The 20,975-nt window shown below is 31.3% G+C and overlaps 1 protein-coding gene across 4 annotated transcripts; it reads right to left on the bottom strand.

Annotated features, from left to right (window-relative positions):
- Positions 1-1,168: 1,168 nt before the first annotated feature.
- LOC139527571 (uncharacterized) lies at positions 1,169-10,070 on the bottom strand. 4 transcript variants are annotated; one of them, XM_071323080.1, is made up of 4 exons: positions 9,949-10,070; positions 8,650-8,764; positions 3,488-3,626; positions 1,169-2,171 (listed from the first exon to the last, which is right to left on the bottom strand). In XM_071323080.1, the coding sequence occupies exons 3-4, from the start codon at positions 3,617-3,619 to the stop codon at positions 1,281-1,283; spliced, it is 1,023 nt and encodes a 340-aa protein (XP_071179181.1). In that variant the 5' UTR covers positions 3,620-3,626; positions 8,650-8,764; positions 9,949-10,070; the 3' UTR covers positions 1,169-1,280. The 4 variants fall into 4 exon arrangements, with proteins under 4 accessions (XP_071179181.1, XP_071179180.1, XP_071179182.1 ...); XM_071323079.1 differs by lacking the exon at positions 9,949-10,070 and adding an exon at positions 9,533-9,626; XM_071323081.1 differs by lacking the exon at positions 9,949-10,070 and adding an exon at positions 9,533-9,626 and having other exon boundaries at positions 8,655-8,764.
- Between the last annotated feature and the right edge of the window lie 10,905 nt (positions 10,071-20,975).

Here is a 20,975-nt window from a genome sequence, read left to right as displayed (position 1 = left end):
CACTTGATTTCCCACAACTTCCAGATTACTCAGCCATCAGATGTCACATCAGAAAATACTTGTCACCCCGAATCCTCATCTTAACTCATAAAACAATGCTCACCCGTTACCGTTAAGTGTGTGTTAGTAGGATTATCCTGTATATATAGAGCATTACAACAAATTCATAACTGGTGTGAGTATCATGTGCATAAATTAATGCAGATCACAATTTCTACATACAAATGTATAGTTCCTATACGAAGAGGTTTACTTATATACAGAGGTAAGGTAAGGTTACCACAATTTTTAGTTTTTAATAGCCTTATTTATATGGTATTCAGATGTGTATTCGTTCAGAATTACTTCAGGGTCTAAAATAATTTGGTTCTGAATTAATTCCGATTAACTCACACCGACATCGACTGCACTGTTCGTTGTCTATATGACGACTGTATTAATGCAGGAAAATAAATATATGTCATCATGGAACCTTCATTTGGAGTAGATAGAAGACCTTTGCTTTATTTGTTACATATTTGTTTGTTTTCATACTGATTAAGATTATAACACAATGTTGACTGCTGGACCCCTTTTTGTACATGTCTGTTTGTTTTGTTCACACGTCGTTCTCAATATAAAGGAATGTGATGCGACTGTCATACAAGTGAGAGATTTAGCTAGCTAAGAAAATGTCTGTACCAAGTCAGGATTATGACAGTTGTAATCCATTTGTTTGATGCTTTTTGTTTAGGGACTTTCAATTATCGTTGATGTACACTGTGGAAAGGCCGCTCTTAATTTCAACATAATAAATCCGTTGTTATATACATTGGTGTTGCCTTACCATTATTGTGTACAGGACCTTATGTTTTCGTGACTTATGACTGCCAATCGGCAGACATATTTACAGCACCCCAACCACACAATATCAAAGCACATCTATAAGAAGTCAACAAACAAAATAGACAAGTATGTATATAGATACAATTTGCCAAAATGCAAGTCACCACGAGACTAGAAAAGTAATGAATATAACAGAAACTTTCACAGATCTTCCCTCAAATTCCATTGAAGACAAAAAATGCAATTGATGTCTAATTGAAAATTGCTGATGAAAAAATCAAATTTTCAATTTCAATTAACATACAGTTAAATAATTAAGTCTTAATTTGTTGTAGATGTTTAATTCTGTCTAATGGTATTCGTCTAATGCATATAAATATATATATATATTTGTAATAACCATGTCACGTGTAATCCATTCTATTGATTTGATAAGTCCATGTTCATGTTGTTAGTTAGTTTAAAGGCTCGGTTCTCATGTAATTGCGAATTTTTTGCCCTATTGTTTGAATATATTTTTCTATATTTAGAATAACAATAAGCATCAAAACAATAATATCAAAATTATCATAAAGAATCCATATCGCTATAAACTTTATCACGCAAAGAGTCAGGGAAATGATAAATGCTACAAATAACGATAAGTTGAAGTTTTTTGATGCAAGGAGAAGAATCCCACATAATATTGAAATGTCATTTGCAACAAAATCCAACCAGTAATAAATATTATATGAAATAGACACAAGAATCATAATAGAGTAATAAAGAAAAATATATAACATATATACTACGAAACAGAACATTAACACTAATACAGTAATCATACCTAAAGTTAGGGTACACTCAAAATATTTGAGAAGAACTGTTAAAATAAGTACGATCCGTAAGCACATGCGTATTAGTTGTGAAAATGTATGGCTGTCAATAAATAATACATAAAGTAGTTTTATAAAAGCAACTGTGGCAAATCCTATCAAAAGCAATGTTCCTAACACAATCAAGATGTTTAAAATATCTAAGTTTTCCAATATGAATTTCTTTTTCACAATTATGCAATAAGTTCTTATATCCATCGGTGTAACAGACCCTTTCCATGACAGCAGCTTCAATAACGAACTAAGAACCTGGTGCTTTGATCCAACTACCAACGCATCTCGAACTACTGTTGCACAGTTACGCGCCAACAGATGATATTGTTTACTTGGCTTGTTGTGTTCCCACCAATTAGTTATTTTTGATTCGCTGACAAGATCACGTGGTATTATAAATATCCCATCTGCATGTCTCATAGCAAAAGTTTTACAGTCTTCTTCGTATGATGGTGGTAATGCTTTTCTTACGGTAGTCTAAAATTAACATGATAAAGGCATATAAAAATATAGATATTGTAAAAAAGCCGTAAATCTCTTTTTCTGAATACGAACCATAAAAAAGCCGTTATTGTAAAGACAAAATGGTGGATTTGCCACTTAAAACATTTGTTTGTTCGCTATATAATGAACATGATTTTAAAAAGCAAAACAGTCTATTTCTACAATTACTGCAGCTTTCGATAATTTGACAGCTGGTAGAAGCTATATCTAATGTACATGTACAGCACCAAAAGGGAGGTTAAAGAGGGGGATCTGATCCTGGATCCCGCTTATTTTTTTGTCAGATTCCCGCATCTCGTTCATCTATACTACAATAGGAAGAGACTGATTTTTTTAGCCGCAATTCCTCTGAAACCATACAAAGTCGGAAGTATTTGTGATATGACATATCCTAAATTTGTCTTTGAAATAATCTTTTTTTTTTCTCACCGAAAACGCCAATTTTATAGGAAATGTCCAAATTCGGAGACCGTTATCGATCCAGGTCTTATACGCTTTCGTACATGCTCAGTCGACTCCGATTAAGATGGGATTATTTTCATTGTGTTACTGATTTTGATTCCTTTCGGTAATGTCAACGGATTTTAAGTAACTCATACGGTTATTGAGGCTATTAAAGGGGGGGGGGGGGGGGAAATCTACTGAAAATCACAATTTTCCACAATTTTCTTAGGGTATTTAATATTTTTATTTTCCAACCGAGATGAATGGAATCTTTTGCATTATGTTCCTCATTTTTTCCTCCGTAATGAAATTGAACTGAACGATTAACTGTTTCCAAATCCGGACTGTGACCACCTCCTTATCACTGTGTCCACAATCATTTTTTCAACACTTGCATGCCCAATTGTACCGCGATTTCGCGGGCATCTTCGAGTCATTTTAGAAATAACGCTTGTAACTTAATATGTCCCACCCGACTTTGTTTCCCGTTTTCACACACACACACACATCACGTGTACAATAATTTGGCCAATCCTGTATCACGATTAGATCCCATTGAGACTGAACTCAAATGGAATGTCCATCGCATTAGAAATGAGGAAAAAGGTGAAAGACATATACAGCTTTCTCTTCAAAAATAACCGTTAAAGCCCAAATATATTATCTAGTCTTTTTACATCTCTTTTCATCAACATTAATTTAAACATATATTATTGTTCAAAAATAACAAATGGATTAGACACAAGTTTTTCAACTTAGTAACGTCTTCTCCAACACTAAAAGTATATGAAACAAATAGTGTTTCTATATAATGAGCATCATAAGTTCTAGTTTTAAATGCTTACTTTTCGTTGAAGTTTAGTCTTGTTATCAAGTGGATACCAGCTTATATATGTTGAGCTGTTGTTAACCTCCAAGGAAACATGTCCTACACTCCCTATTTCGGCGTCTGGATTCCAAACATAAATCGTTACCATAGTTACACTGTTAAAAACAATTAAAATGCTTATATAAGTGCTTCAAAGCTGATCAAATAAGACACGTAAAATTTAGATGGCTAAAACTAAAACATATGGGTAAAATGCAGTTTTTGGCTTATATCTTTGAAACTAAATCATGAAGAGTAATTTTGATAATGAGTAAAATTGTTCAACAGGTTAAGTTCTATCTGCTCTGAAATTTTCAGACGAATCAGAAAACCTATTGTTAGTTTGCTGCCCTGAATTGGTAATTTTAAGGAAATTTTGCAGTTTTTGGTTATTATATTGGAATATTATTGTAGATAGAGATCATCTGTAAACAGCAATAATGTTCAGCAAAGTAAAATCTACAATTAAGTTAACATGACCAAAATTGTCATTTGACCTTTAAAGGAGTTATTGCCCTTTAAAGTCAATTTTTAACAATTTTTCGTAATTTGTTGAAATTACAAAATTCTTTTCCTCTGAAACTACTGAGACAAAGGCTGCAATTATCATTAGGGTATCGAGTTTAAAAAATGTGCCTGCCAACCAAAATGGCTGAGATGGCTAAAAATAGAACATAGGAATAAAAGGCAGTTTTTGGATTACATCTCTGAAACTAAAGCAAAAGAATAATGGTTGCATTATTTCATCCATCAATTGTAAAAAAAAATATTATGCGCGCGACACAGGCTCCTGGAGCATCTAGTTTTCTGAAAAGAGCCACCACCCCCATCTCCAACCAGTGTTTTGCCAAAGAAAGTCTCTTCCCAAATTTTCCCCATCATATGATGTTAATGCTATAAAAAATATTCTACTATTTAAGTAGTCGCCATATGTTTATGTGTACTTCGAAACCTTTTGAATGGAAACATATCCACTGCTTTTATACACCTGCTTTAGCTAAATTTATAATGTCATATACCATGTAAAGAATAAATTGCATGTAATAAAAATAAATTAAAAAAATCTCTTCAGAAAATAAAAATCGGAAGTCCCTTACCAAATGGCAAAATCAAAAGCCCAAACAAATCAAACGAATGGAAAACTGTCATAAATCTGTAAAACAATGCTTTGTACCAATATGCATACTTACGCCAGCAGCTACCAAATGCGTTTTGAAATCACATATTTTACTATGATACTATTGAGTACATTTACAAAACATTAATATTGATGAACTTCGTTTTACAAAAATTAGTGAAACAAGTATTTAGCAAAAATAAACTATCAGTAGACTGGTTAAAAGATTAATTGAGTTGTAAATGTTATAGGATTAAACGCCATTTTAAAGGAATTTATTGGTGTATAAACTCGACCAATTCACTCACAAACAAATAAAAGTCCGAATGACTTTTATGATATGTTTGTGAGTGACTTGGTCCAGTTTATCCACAAATAAATTCCTATAAAAAGGCGTTTAATCCTTATAATTCTTTAAAATTGGAGATAACAAATTTAATTTTCACATGCTTAGGTCTATCACATGTGAATTGTATATTTATGTCATTGAATTGGCCCGGCGCATGAATAATTGTTTTGGTTAGCGCCAAAAAAATGTACTACATGAAATTTGCTATCTGATAAAAAATAAACTGCAAACATATCTTATTATCATTCAAATGAATGTTTTTTGTGTTTATGATTGAATTTAATGATGCACGCAAAGTGAAAATAAACATTATAACATCGCCGTCATCTTGTTTACATTGGTTACAAAAACATAGTTCGGTCAACGTCGTCTATCGAAAAATAAATAACGTCAAGAGCCTTTACCGGAAGCTCTATCGACCAATCATATATATCTGATTTATAAACGTATTCCTTAATATGCAAATGATAAGAATTATATGCTTATAATCATAATACTTTATTCCATAGCAAGTACAGCCTATAGGATATACATACAATTTTTGACAAATTAATTATATATGCACCGTATTACATAAATAGACATATAATAATAAAATGTTAACTACATTTAAATACATTAAATCACTCTTATACAATACAATTTCAAGTATAACGCAGAGTATGAAATTCATAAAATTGTTAAAAGTTAGCAGCGAAGTTTCTCTGCTAATTTTTAGTATTTACCGAGATTGTTCAGTTTTTTAATATTTTGTACAGATAACAATTGTATCAATTTATACGTAGATGGGTGTCTCAAATAATATTGTTTGATATATTTTTTCCATAATGTCAGCATATTTATTACATTCCAATAAAAAATAAAATTCGTCTTCAATGGAACTTGTATTACAATAAATACATCATCTATCTTTCCTGTCAATATTATAGTATCTTCCTGTCTCTATATTCAAATTATGTTCACAAATATGGTATTTACAAATATAAGGTTTATATATATAGTTCACGTGTTTGTCTAAGTAAAATTGTAAAGTCTGTGAACAAAAAACATATTTATATAATTGACATTTGTTTGAGACTTCAAAGAAAGCATTTGCTTCACATATAAAGGTATCAACTAAATTGGATAGTCTATGAAAAGGTAGTACTATGAAAGCAGGAACATATATGTTAGATATACTGTTCCCAGATGAAAGTAAGAGCTCGGTGTAAGCCCTCGCTCTAAATTTCATAGTGCACACTTTTCCTTAGAATAACCGATACTTGGTGTTTTTGTATAACGTGAACCATCTAAAACATTAAATGCTAACCACAACATTACGTTGATGTAAGATCATTTTAGACATTATAGTTATCTTACATATTTAGAATATTGTTAAGTGCTCAAGGATCAAAAATTCTTTTCATTGTCAGTAAAATGTTGTTGGGGTTTTTTTTTTATTATTGCATGACTTAGTTTTAAGAATTTTAATGTACAATCATGCAGGAAACTTTATATAATACTCTAGTTCAGGGAAACAATGCGCATGTGCAAGATCATTTTGAAAGGAGGGGGATCTGGATCGTTCAGCATTTTATCTTGACTTATCGTGAAGCATACATAATATAGTATACAGAATATCTAATATATTTCAATGAGATTTTATAAGATCTTAAACAGAATAAAAGATACTTTATATATTTTTTTATATATCTTTAGAAAGGAAATTTTCACACATGATACACAGCTACTTTTACATAGGTACTATTTCTGTACCAAAAATCTGTAGTACTGAAAATCTATATTTTTAATATTCAGTACTGTTTTGTTACTTAAGAATTATTGTAATATTTAGGTACCTGTATTTTGCAGTTCTTGATTTGTACTCCCCCTTATTTCATGTGATTCGTTTCATTGTTCTTTAATCATTTCTGAAGACTGCATGTATCATGTGTATCTATCACTTAAAGTTTTCAAGTTATATTCATTTGAAAATTTTAGAAAATAAAATCCCATAGTGTTCTATAGTAAACCCCTCCCTCCTTTCTACCCCCGAAATACCCCTTAATAGACTCTATTGCACAAACAAAAGATTGATGGCTCATCTAGACATATTAGTCTACCATGGTATGAAACCCGAAGTAAATCTGAAAAGCGGTTTTGGAGAAACGCTGCGGACAAGTTCATTTTTAAAGTGGCGGAAAAAGAAGAAGAAGAAGAAGATTTTGCAAAGAGTTTAATTCCATACGACGAACTGTAGCTGTTTGTTTTTATAGGAACTTTTTTTATTATGAGTTGAACAAGGAACGTATATACTGTTCCAAGGTTAAACGATCAGACTATTTATACAGTCTTGAAAACATAACATTTATGAAGCCATGATTGTTATATTTTATTGAATACTTCGCATAATTTTATCATTCATGATATCGACTTTGTGTTATGACCAGCAACAACTTTTCTAAAAGCTCCGTTTTATATGACAATCATATGGTTTAAATTGTTTATCTATATCCGTCCGACACAAGCCAAAGAGAATAAATTATGTAGTGTCACCGTTGAATGATATACTGTTTTTTGGCAATTAATGCCATTACGTTAGCATGTATCAGGAAATTATTCTAAATTTCCAAAGATGATATTTCTGCACATAAACTTCCTCAAAGTTCTTGGAAGCTTCAAGGGACTTGTAGGCCCTCGTTCCTTCTTTATAAAACATTTCGTTTTGGTTATTTGCAAGGTAAATTTCAAGTTTCCTTCAAATTTCTTTCCCCAATTTTCTCCCGTAATTTTCAAACACTATGTCTCGAAATTTTACACAATATTGTATTTACTTTTATATGAAACATAAACATAAACCAAAAAATAGATGACACTCAACAACTTTTAACATCGAATATTAATTTGTACCAAATGACTTTGCCCCCAGTTCATCCAAATCTCGCATTTTCTCGCATGAATTTTAATTAAACGTTTGACCCACTCAGAATTCTAGGTCGCGAACAAGCTTTCCATGAACTAGAGTATTCCAACCATCTCATCATATTAGTTCAGTCATCGAATAATGTCTAAGCACTATTTATTTAAATTTCCCAAGTCCACTTTATAAGAAAGACCCTGCATTAACAAGACATATCCATGAATGAAATGTCTAAAAAGACAAACGATCGTCCTTAATCATGGAGAAAGGAATAATCATTTTCTTGCAAATATTTAATGCTTTCAAGCTGACAAATGTGCTTCAGATAGTTGTTACTTATTCAAATATAAAATACTGTGAGTAACAAATAGAACAATTCCTTACATGCTTTACATTCATTCTTCAAATGCAATGACAGATGGCATAAATGAAAAAAAAACATAGAATGTGTCACTCAGTTTCCTTACCATCACTTGTTTCCAGTAACTCAAGCTTCCGTACTGGACTTATAGTTTTAAGAAATTTATTCCTCCTCCAAAACATCAATATTGAAAAAATTGATCAGCGTGACGGTATTGATTATTGTTAATTTGTATAGCGTTCAAGATTTCTATTTCTATTATTTGACAACCACATGTCAAGATAAGATTCATTTTACATCTTACTGATGAAGGATATTAGTTATCCGAAATATCTAAAACTTTGTTCATGATTTTATTATTTTTTGGTGATGTTGTACTCTCTTAGACTTGTTATAATTATTATAATGTATACTTTACAAGATGCAATATATATTGCGAGGTTGTGGTACAAGCTATAGCCTAGTTGATTTGTCTTCCTTCAACAATCAGTTCAAAAGGCCTCGCCCCTTCGGTTTTCTTTTCGAGTGCTAAAACGAAAGGGAAAGTACTTGAAAATGTGATGGAAATTTTAGTTTCTTTAAGGTTCATGTGGACCCTATGGCTAAAATGGCCGTATTTTCACCTCAAAATTTACTCTGAGTACAGACAAATCTGCGCATCTGTAAAAATATTCAGGCATAGCATGCCCTAGATAAATAAATTTCAAATATGTTTTATGTTTTAGAAAAATAAAAACTTACCAGGATTTTGCCGTGCACTTTTTTCATTCCTCCAGAAGGTGCCAAAATAAACTAAGTTGGGAAACAGGTTTGAGAACTTCCCCACAGGTAATAATTGAAGTGAGCTGTATTGCTTGACATGGACATGAGATGGACAATAGATACCTGACAATAATTGGTTATTTAAACTGTGTACCTGAGTGGACCATATCAAGGTAAACTCAACTGTTTGTTAATTTTATCATCTTCTGCAGGAACGAAAAAAAGTGTACGGCAAAATCCAATTAAGTTATGAATTTTCTAAATCATACATTGCATTTGAATTCTATTTATCTAGGGCATGCTATGCCTTAAAACTTTTCCAGATGCACAGGTTTGCCTGTACTCAGAGTAAATTTTGAGGTGAAAATACGGCCATTTTAGCCATAGGGTCCACATGAACCTTAATTAATATAGAAATTGTTTGCATAAAAATGCAAAAACATAGATCTATTTTTTGGGGGGATTAACCAGTACATGAAGTAATCCTAGTAATACGAAAGTAATTAAGATATACAATTCCTTGGTAATACTTACAATTATTGCGTCGTGATAAGACAGCTACTTGTCAAACTATTTACACAGAACTTTCATCACACATACCGGTAAAAATAGCTTACATATTTTTTTTTAGATAAGGTACAAATTATACACAGTTAATGATACACAAACATATAAATGTCTTCAGGAGCCTCTGACCTTTGTTAGTCTTGTATCATTTTAATTTTAGTTTCTTGTGTACAATTTGGAAATTAGTATGGCGTTCATTATCACTGGACTAGTATATATTTGTTTAGGGGCCAGCTGAAGGACGCCTCCGGGTGCGGGAATTTCTCGCTACATTGAAGACCTGTTGGTGACCCTCTGCTGTAGTTTTTTATTTGGTCGGGTTGTTGTCTCTTTGACACATTCCCCATTTCCATTCTCAATTTTATTACTTATTACTTGCGTACCTCTGTAGTGTCAAAATGTACAACGTTTTGTTTCGAAAATTCTATTGACGTAATGCCAGGAAAAACTATACGTTAATTTTCGTGTAGGATCAAACACTGAAAGGAGAACAATTTACCCTATTTTTGTGAGAATCATGATTTCACCTTTTGGAATAGTGTTATTTAGAGATAACTATTGTTGACATTGTCTCATTTAATTATTTCTTCTTTTGATATTGTGTAATTACATGAGGGTTTGGATGGGGTAAAATGATTAAAGAATAATGCCCTTAAAAAATGAAGATTAGAGAATAGCGGGCAAAAACAAATGAAGATTAGAGGAAAAAAGGGGTTAATTTTTTGAAGATTAGAGAAAAAGGGGTTAATATTTTAATGATTAGAGAAAAAAGGGGTGAAAATTAAATGTTGACAGAATAACAGACCCCACACCCAGACCCTCTTACATGATACTCCTTTTTGTATTATGTGATTTTATGACAGCTCCAATATGTAAACTTGTGATTTCATGATTACTCTTAAATTGGTATTTAGTAATTTTCATGATTACTTCTTTTAGTATTGAGTGACTTCATGATTACTCCTGTTGGTATTATGTGATTCCATGATTACTCCTTATAAAATTTGAGTGACTTCATGATTATTTTTTTAATTTTAGTATTGAGTGACTTCATGATTACTTTTTTTAATTTTAGAATTAAGTGACTTCATGATTACTTCTTTTAGTATTGAGTGACTTCATGAATACTTCTTTTACTTTTGTGTGATTTAATGATTACTTCTTCTAGTATAGTATTGTGCTACTTCATGATTTCTACTTTTATTATGTGTGACTTCATGATTACTCCTTTTTGTATAATGGGATTTAATGATTACTTCTTTTAGTATTGAGTGACTTCATGATTACTCCTGTTGGTATAATGTGGTTTTATGATTACTTCTTTTAATATTTAGTGACTTCATGATTACTCAGGTTGATATAGTATGATTAAATGGTTACTCTTGTTGGTATTGCACTCTGCACTGTTAGCCACTAGTCCGTAGGCCCAGACTGGTAAACTATTATTCGGTTTAGTAAGTATTTGCAAATCTTTGTTTAGAAACGTAAGAAAAATGTTGGAATATTGGTATTCAGACTAGTAGAAGGAGATGATTGTGGTGCAGACTGGTATCCCTCGTCTCCTTTAGTTACAGAATACCGTCAACGTTTTGATAATTACTTTCCGGCATATGCCTGTATTAGGTTGTTTTCAGATAATTTCAATTTTTTTTTATCTATGAAATTTACAATTTTTCTTTTATCTATGAAATTTACAATTTTTACAATTTTAATTTTTTATGTTTTTTTTATATTAAGATAAAAACAATAGGCACATTTAGTTTAGGTGAGAGAATTATTTAAGGAGGACTTTATGAGTGAGTGCATCCTTAAGGCTGTCTGTTTGGGTTTGGTTTGACATATCAGGTGGTAATTTATTCCAATCTTTAATTGTTTGGCTGAAGAATGAAAATTCAAAACTGTCTTTGTTACATTGAAGTTGTCTGTATGTTTGTTGATGGGTAGATCTTGTTTTAGACTGACTTTTTATGAGTATATCTTGCGATGTTATTGCAATTTCATTGTTTATGACTTTGTGAAACATTAAGATTTTCTAGCATTTCAGATACGCTGCTGGTATTGTGATATCTGTTGCAAGTAAATGTATATCGTGCAGCTCTTCGTTGTTCTTGTTCCAATCTATAAATATTTTCTGAGGTGTGTGGATCCTAAACTGTGCAGCAGTATTCTAATGTTGGTCTTACTATAGTTTGATAAGCTCTTTCCTTTACTAATTTTGAGTTAATTTTTAGATTTCGTCTGATGAATAATAATGATTGATTTGCTTTTGCTGCTGATTGTTGAATGTGTTTGTTCCATTTGAGGTCTGAAGAAAGTGTAATGCCTAGATAGTTTGCTGATTGGACTTGTTCTGAGATATGACCATACATGTTGTAATAGAAATGTATTTGTTTTTTTCTTTTTTGAGACTCTTAGGATGTTACATTTGTTCGGGTGGAATGACATGAGCCAGTCATTCTCCCATTTTATAGCTGCTTCTATGTCTTCTTGATTCTTAAGACAATCGTTTTTGGCAGGTTATGAGCCGATAGATAATGCTGTCGTCTGCAAAGAGTCTTATTTTGCTGTGTTTTAGAGAGTCAGGTTGGTCGTTAATATATATGAGAAAGAGTATTGGCCCTGGTGCAGTGCCCTGAGGAACACCTCATGTTACTGGAATTATGTCTGAAGTTGTGTTTTCGAGAAGGACTGTTTGGGTCCTGTTGGAGAGGAATGATTCGATCCAATGAGTTGCCTGATCTGAAATGTCGTAGTGTTTTAATTTGTAAAGTAGACGTTTATGTGGCACTTTATCAAATGCTTTGGCAAAACTCATGTTTACTAGATCAGTTTGTATGTTTTAATCGTTGTTCTGAGCTAGTTGGTGAACAAGAGATATTACTTGTGATTCACATGATCTTTTAGCTCTGAATCCGTGTTGTAGTTCATATAATATTTTATATGTTTCAAGGTGTTTCATTATGTTACTATAGCTAGTAAATGTTCAAGTAATTCGCCGTTTCAGAATCTAATGCATCCTGGGTAATATTTTCAAAAGTGTACACCACAACGTCCTGATTGGTGAAAATGTCATAAACAATGGAAATTTAACCAATGACGTGGCGTTATTTTCATTTTGGGGTACGAACAATGAAATTACCCATGATTCTTTAGATTCTGAAACGGCTAATTAACATGAGATTCAGTTGAGTGATATTAGTCTGTAATTTCCTGATGATGTTTGTCTCCTTTTTTAAATACTGATGTAACGTTAGCATGGTTCCATTCTAAATGTACTTTACCTGTTTCAAGAGATTTGCTAAAGATCATTTTAAGAATATCTGAAGTTATTTCGATGTTTTTCTTCGGTATTTTGCCAGCAATAGTATCAAATAGTATTGTTTGTGTTTATATCTTTTATTAGTTTATATACTCCTTCTCGACTGCTGTTTATTTTTTCCATTTTAGGGTGTGAACTAGGTTCTTTCTTTGGTATTTCTATATTTGTTTCTGATGTGAAAGCAGATTGGAATTTCTTGTTTATGATGTTGGCTTTTTCAGAGGGGTTGCTATGAAGGGTACCTTCACTTCGTAAAGATGCAATGTCTGCGTTCTCATTACTTTGGCTTCTTATATATGAGTATAGCTTTTTGGGTTGCTTGCTGAAACATTGCTGGTCTGGTTCTTTTATGTCGATGTCAAATATCATATTTTCAATGGATGCCCAGTATGCTTTTCTCATCTCTATTTGATTTTTGGTCTTTATCTCTTTGTATGTATTGTTGTATGATGAGCCATGATTTTTCTTTTTGTAAAGTTTGTTTTTGATTCTGATGAATATTTTTAGGTCTTTATTTACCCATGGTAATTTTGGGGTTTTTTTTCTCCATTTTCTTTCGTTGGTATATTTTTATTGGTGGTTTCTGTCGTTTTGGTTTTAAATGAGATCCATAGATCATCGACAGTCATATTTGTCCTGTTCACTTTCAAATAATCATGTGTTAGAATGAGATATTTCTTTATGTTCTCCCAATCTGCTTTTTTACTTATGTGGGTGTTGTTTTGATGATGGTATATCAAACTTTATTTCACAAAAGACAATGTCATGGTCACCATAGGTGGAAGGGTCTCAATTCTATTGACAAAGGATAGATTTGTCATGCACAGTAAGTCCAAAGTTCTATAATTTCTGGTTTTCTTGTTTATTACTTGTGCTAAATTATTATCATCATGAATATTAAGCAGTTGTTGGTGTAATGCTGAGTCAGGTTAATTTGTTAAGTACTATCAAATTTTTCTCCCTTTATATGTGGCCAAGATTAAAGTCACCACTTAGCCAGATGTTTGCATTTGATTTTTGCACGCAGTATTAGAAAAGATACGAATGTTTTCTAATGATTCCCCTTTATCTGGAGGTGGTCTATAGTATGCACATTAGTGTAGTGTTTTATTGTTTAGATATGTTATTTTTGCCCAGATTATTTCGAAGTCTGTGTCAAATTCAGTTACTTGTGATGAGATGTATGTATTTGAGACTGCTAGCAATATTCCTCTATATCCATCTATTTTATTTTTGTTGTTAACAGTGTATTTGGACGGTAATATATACTCGTATGGTGATATAAAATTTAAGAATAAGGTTTCTGTGCCATTGATTATGTCTGGTTTAAAAGGACTCAATTAATATTTGTTCTATTTCAGGTAAATCTCTTATATTTCATAGACTGAAAAATTATGGTTAGTGTTCTCATTGGGGTTTTATTTGGTTTATGTTTTTTTTATATTGTCTATAATTTTATTGGGCGATTTAATATAACTAATGTTGGTTTTTGTGTGATTCATTATGACTGCTGTTGGTATTGTGTGGTTTCCTGATAACTTCTTTAAGTATGGGGTGACTTCATGATTACTCCTGTTGGTATTAAATGATTTCATGATTACTTCTGTTAGTATTGTATGACTTCATGATTACTCCTTTTGTTATAGTGTGACTTCATGATTACTCCTTTTGTTATAGTGTGACTTCATTATTACTCCTTTTGTTATAGTGTGACTTCATGATTACTCCTTTTGTTATAGTGTGACTTCATGATTACTCCTTTTGTTATAGTGTGACTTCATTATTACTCCTTTTGTTATAGTGTGACTTCATTATTACTCCTTTTGTTATAGTGTGACTTCATTATTACTCCTTTTGTTATAGTGTGACTTCATGATTACTCCTTTTGGTATAGTGTGACTTCATAATAACTCCAAAATGTGTGTGATATCATGATTACTGATGTTGTTATTGCATGATTTCATGATTCCTACAATTGCCATTGTGTAATATCTTGATTACTCCTGTTAGTAACGTATGATTTCATCATTACTCCTCTTAGTTACGTATGATTTCATGACTACTCCTGTTAGTTACGTATGATTTCATGATTACTTCTGTTGGTATTGTGTGATTTCATAATTACTACTTCTGTTATAGTATGAATTCATGATAACTCCTTTTTTATAGTTTGATTTCATGATTGCTCCTTTTGTTTTAGTATGATTTCATTGCTACTTCTTTTTTTCCTTTTGTTATAGTATGATTTCATGATTACTCCTGTTGGTAGTTTTTGATTTCATGATAACTCCTGTTGGTAGTTTTTGATTTCATGATAACTCCTTTTGTTATAGTATGATTTCATGATTACTCCTTTTTTATAGTATGAATTGATGATTACTCCTTTTGTTCTAGTATGATTCCATTATTACTCCTTTTGTTATAGTATGATTTCATGATTACTCCTTTTGTTTAAGTATGCTTTCATGATAACTCCTTTTTGATAGTTTGATTTCATGATAACTCCTTTTGTTATAGTATGCTTTCATGATTACTACTTTTGTTTTAGTATGATTTCATGATTACTCCTTTTGTTAATGTGTGACTTCATGAAACTCCTTTTGGTATTGTATGATTTCATGATGACTCCAAAAGGTAAAGCATGATATCATGATTACTGATGTTGGTATTTTGTAATTTCATTATTACTTCTGTTTGTATATCTGATTTCATGATTACTTGTTTTTGTAATGTGTGAAAATTTTCAAGATGCTCTGATTTATAGTTCCTGAGGAAAATGTGACAAATTTGTTTTGGATGACCAAACATACAGACTGATAGAAACACAGAGGTAAAACAGTATATCATTTCCTTTTTAAAACAAAGGACTGAAAATTTATGGTTAGTGTTCTCAGTGGTGTTTTACTTGGTTAAGGTTTATTTTTGTGATTTTTATATTGACAATGATTTTATTGGGTGATTTAATATAACACGACGGGTGCCACATGTGGAGCAGGATCTGCTTACCCTTCCGGAGCACCTGAGATCACCCCTAGTTTTTGGTGGGGTTCGTGTTGTTTATTCTTTAGTTTTCTATGTTGTGTCATGTGTACTATTGTTTTTCTGTTTGTCTTTTTCATTTTTAGCCATGGCGTTGTCAGTTTGTTTTAGATTTATGAGTTTGAATGTCCCTTTGGTATCTTTCGTCCCTCTTTTAATATAACTGATGTTGTTTTTTTGTGTGATTCATGATGACTGCTGTTGGTATTGAGTGACTTCATGATTACTCCAGTGGGTATAATGTGGTTTTATGATAACTTCTTTCAGTATTGAGTGACTTCATGATTACTTCTGTTGGTATTGTGTAATATCATGATTAGTCCTATTTGTATATGTGATTTCATGATTACTTCTGTTGATATTTTGTAATTTCATTATTTCTCCTATTTGTATATGTGATTTCATGATGACTTCTGTTGGTATTTTGTGATTTCATTATTACTTCTGTCGATATTTTGTAATTTCATTATTACTTCTGTTGATATTTTGTAATTTCATGATTACTTCTGTTGGTATTGTGTAATATCATGATTACTTCTATTTGTATATGTGATTTCATGATTACTTCTGTTGATATTTTGTAATTTCATTATTACTCATATTTGTATATGTGATTTCATGATGACTTCTGTTGGAATTTTGTAATTTCATTATTACTCCTATTTGCATATGTGATTTCATTATTACTTCTGTTGATATTTTGTAATTTCATTATTACTTCTGTTGATATTTTGTAATTTCATTTTTACTTCTGTTGATATTTTGTAATTTCATTATTACTCCTATTTGCATATGTGATTTCATTATTACTTCTGTCGATATTTTGTAATTTCATTATTACTTCTGTTGATATTTTGTAATTTCATTATTACTTCCGTTGATATTTTGTAATTTCATTATTACTCCTATTAGTATATGTGATTTCATGATTACTTCTGTTTGTATTTTGTAATTTCATTATTACTCCTATTTGCATCTGTGATTTCATTATTACTTCTGTTGATATTTGTAATTTCATTATTACTTCTGTTGATATTTTGTAATTTCATTATTACTTCTGTTGATATTTTGTAATTTCATTATTACTTCTGTTGATATTTTGTAATTTCATTATTTCTTCTGTTGATATTTTGTAATTTCATTATTACTCCTATTTGTATATGTGATTTCATGATTACTTCTGTTGGTATTTTGTAATTTCATTATTACTCCTATTTGTATATGTGATTTCATTATTACTTCTGTTGATATTTTGTAATTTCATTATTACTTCTGTCGATATTTTGTAATTTCATTATTACTTCTGTTGATATTTTGTAATTTCATTATTACTTCTGTTGATATTTTGTAATTTCGTTATTTCTTCTGTTGATATTTTGTAATTTCATTATTACTCCTATTTGTATATGTGATTTCATGATTACTTCTGTTGGTATTTTGTAATTTCATTATTACTCCTATTTGCATGTGTGATTTCATTATTACTTCTGTTGATATTTTGTAATTTCATTATTACTACTGTTGATATTTTGTAATTTCATTTTTACTCCTATTTGTATATGTGATTTCATGATTACTTCTGTTGGTATTTTGTAATTTCATTATTACTTCTATTTGTATATGTGATTTCAGAATTACTTTTTTTTTAGTATTGTGTGACAAATTTCAGGAAGCTCTGATTTATAGTTCCTGAGGAATATGCGACAAGTTGGTTTTGGGTGACCAAACATACAGACTGATAGAAACAGTATATCCCATTCCTTTTTAAAACAAAATCCAAGCAAAACCAGCAAGAATATAATTTTAAACTGAATGTAGATAAACTTATCATAGACACCAGGACTAAATCTAGCATACACGCCAGACGCATGCCCCGCCTACAAAAGACCCACCAGCGACGCCCGAATCCAAAAAAAGTTAAAAAGGCCAAATAAAGTACGAAGTTGAAGAGCACCGAGGACCACAATTCCTTACAGTTAGGAGAGATAAGTATTTAATACAAGACCAAAATATCTTCTTTTCTTTTATTTGTTACTCATAATTATCATTTCTTAATGAATAATATTACTTTTTTTTTTAACAAAATAGGAAAAATATTGAGTAAAAACATTCAAAACACTAGTTTCAGCTACACAATTTAATACAAAGTAGCAATTTTGTTACCTGTTTTCACAAATTTGAAAGCAAGATGTATTTCAATAAAGTTGCCAACAATAAAGTAGGTGAAATCAAACCAGATTATTTTCAGTGAGAAAATGAGGCTAATAGAACAAAAAGGTCAAATTCACAACATCAATATAGAAAGAAGCTTTGATGTTTAAAAGAGAAATCTTTAAAAAAAAAAAACGTGGTATGCATTATCATATCTGAGGGTCTGGATGGGGGTCCTCCATTTTTGTATTCTTTATATTTTTTGTCCATTATTCTCTATTCTGTAACCCCATCTATACACCCTCATATAAATAACCAGGTGCTCCGCAGGGCGCAGCTTTATACGACCGCAGAGGTCGAACCCTGAACAGTTGGGGCAAGTATGGACAAAACATTCAAGCATGATACAGCTCTGAATTTGGATAGTGATCAAATTTTTGACATTACATGGTTTTTTTTACACAAAACAAATGTCAAGATTTTACAAATCAATTAAAGATTTCTTCTTCAAACTTTTTAAATCTAAAATTAAATAGTTGACACAGCATAGGTTTCTGACACAGAATGAATGTGGTCTAATGAACTTAAAAGTTTTTTTTTGCCTTTGAGCAAATCACTATGCTGTTGAATATTAATCCTCTCAAAAAAATGTTTGAAGAAATTTTCTTTTTATTTATGAAATCTGAAATGAGAAAAATTTGACCCCCCCCCTTTTTTTTCACATCCCCGTTTCCCTTTTTCAAAACTGATTTCAATTCAAATTTCTAATGGAGTTTGCAACAATAACTACTCATTTAAATACATCATAAAATATTAAGATGTAAAACCAGGTGCTCCGCAGGGCGCAGCTTTATACGACCGCAGAGGTCGAACCCTGAACAGTTGGGGCAAGTATGGACAAAACATTCAAGCATGATACAGCTCTGAATTTGGATTGTGATCAAATTTTTGACATTACATGGTTTTTTTTTACACAAAACAAATGCCAAGATTTTACAAATCAATTAAAGATTTCTTCTTCAAACTTTTTAAATCTAAAATTAAATAGTTGACACAGCATAGGTTTCTGACACAGAATGAATGTGGTCTAATGAACTTAAAAGGTTTTTTTTTGCCTTTGAGCAAATCACTATGCTGTTGAATATTAATCCTCTCAAAAAAATGTTTGAAGAAATTTTCTTTTTATTTATGAAATCTGAAATGAGAAAAATTTAACCCCCCCCCCCCCTTTTTTTTCACATCCCCGTTTCCCTTTTTCAAAACTGATATCAATTCAAATTTCTAATGGAGTTTGCAACAATAACTACTCATTTAAATACATCATAAAATATTAAGATGTAAAAAAACTGCTTGTTATCACTGAATGGTAAAGATTATTTAAATTTATCAGTTGGTAGTAAAAAGTGTATATACATTGTATATTGTATATAACAAAGATTTAAGTTGATTCTGGACAAAGAAAGATAACTCCAATTAAAAAAAATTCTTGCTATTGCACAAATAGGATATTTCTTGCTTACTATTCTGGACAAAGAAAGATAACTCTAATTAAAAAAAAATTTGCTATTTCACAATATTGTGCAATTAGATATTTCTTGCCATTGCACAATACTGTGCAATTGAAAAGACTTGCTATTGCACAATACTTAATATAATAATTTTAGATCCTGATTTGGACCAACTTGAAAACTGGGCCCATAATCAAAAATCTAAGTACATGTTTAGATTCAGCATATCAAAGAGGCCCAAGAATTCAATTTTTGTTAAAATCAAACTTAGTTTAATTTTGGACCCTTTGGACTTTAATGTAGAATTTGAAATTTGAAAACAGGACCAAAAATGAAGAATCTACATACACAGTTAGATTTGGCATATCACAAAGAACCCCAAGGATTCAATTTTTGATGAAATCAAACAAAGTTTAATTTTGGACCCTTTGGACCTTAATGTAGACCAATTTAAAAACTGGACCAAAAAAACTTCAATAATCAAGAATCTAAGTACATTTTTAGATTCAACATATCAAAGAACCCAACCGATTCATTTTTTGTCAAAATCAAACTAAGTTTAATTTTGGACCCTTTGGACCTTAATGTAGACCAATTTGAAAACGGGACCAAAAGTTGAGAATCTACATATACAGTTAGATTCGGCATATCAAAGAACCCCAATTATTCAATTTTGATGAAATCAAACAAAGTTTAATTTTGGACCCTTTGGGCCCCTTTTTCCTAAACTGTTGGGACCAAAACTCCCAAAATCAATACCAACCTTCCTTTTATGGTCATAAGCCTTGTGTTTAAATTTCATAGATTTGTATTTACTTATACTAACATTATAGTGCGAAAACCAAGAAAAATGCTTATTTGGGTCCCTTTTTGGCCCCTAATTCCTAATCTGTTGGGTCCTAAACTCCCAAAATAAATACCAACCTTCCTTTTGTGGTCATAAACATTGTGTTTAAATTTCATAGATTTCCATTTACTTAACCTAAGGTTATTGTGCAAAAACCAAGAAAAATGCTTATTTGGGCCCTTTATTGGCCCCTTATTCCTAAACTATTGAAACCAAAACTCCCAAAATCAATCCCAATCTTTTTTTTGTGGTCATAAACCTTGTGTCAAAATTTCATAGATTTCTATTAACTTAAACTAAAGTTATGGTGCGAAAACCAAGAAAATGCTTATTTGGGCCCTTTTTGGCCCCTTATTCCTAAAATGTTGGGACCAAAACTCCCAAAATCAATACCAACCTTCCTTTTATGGTCATAAACCTTGTGTTAAAATTTCATAGATTTCTATTCACTTTTACTAAAGTTAGAGTGCGAAAACTAAAAGTATTCGGACGCCGGACGACGACGACGACGACGACGACGACGACGACGACGACGCAGACGCCAAC

This window comes from Mytilus edulis, chromosome 6 (assembly GCF_963676685.1).
Source record: "Mytilus edulis chromosome 6, xbMytEdul2.2, whole genome shotgun sequence".
NCBI classification, from domain to species: domain Eukaryota; kingdom Metazoa; phylum Mollusca; class Bivalvia; order Mytilida; family Mytilidae; genus Mytilus; species Mytilus edulis.
This window is presented reverse-complemented; position numbering and strand designations above follow the sequence as displayed.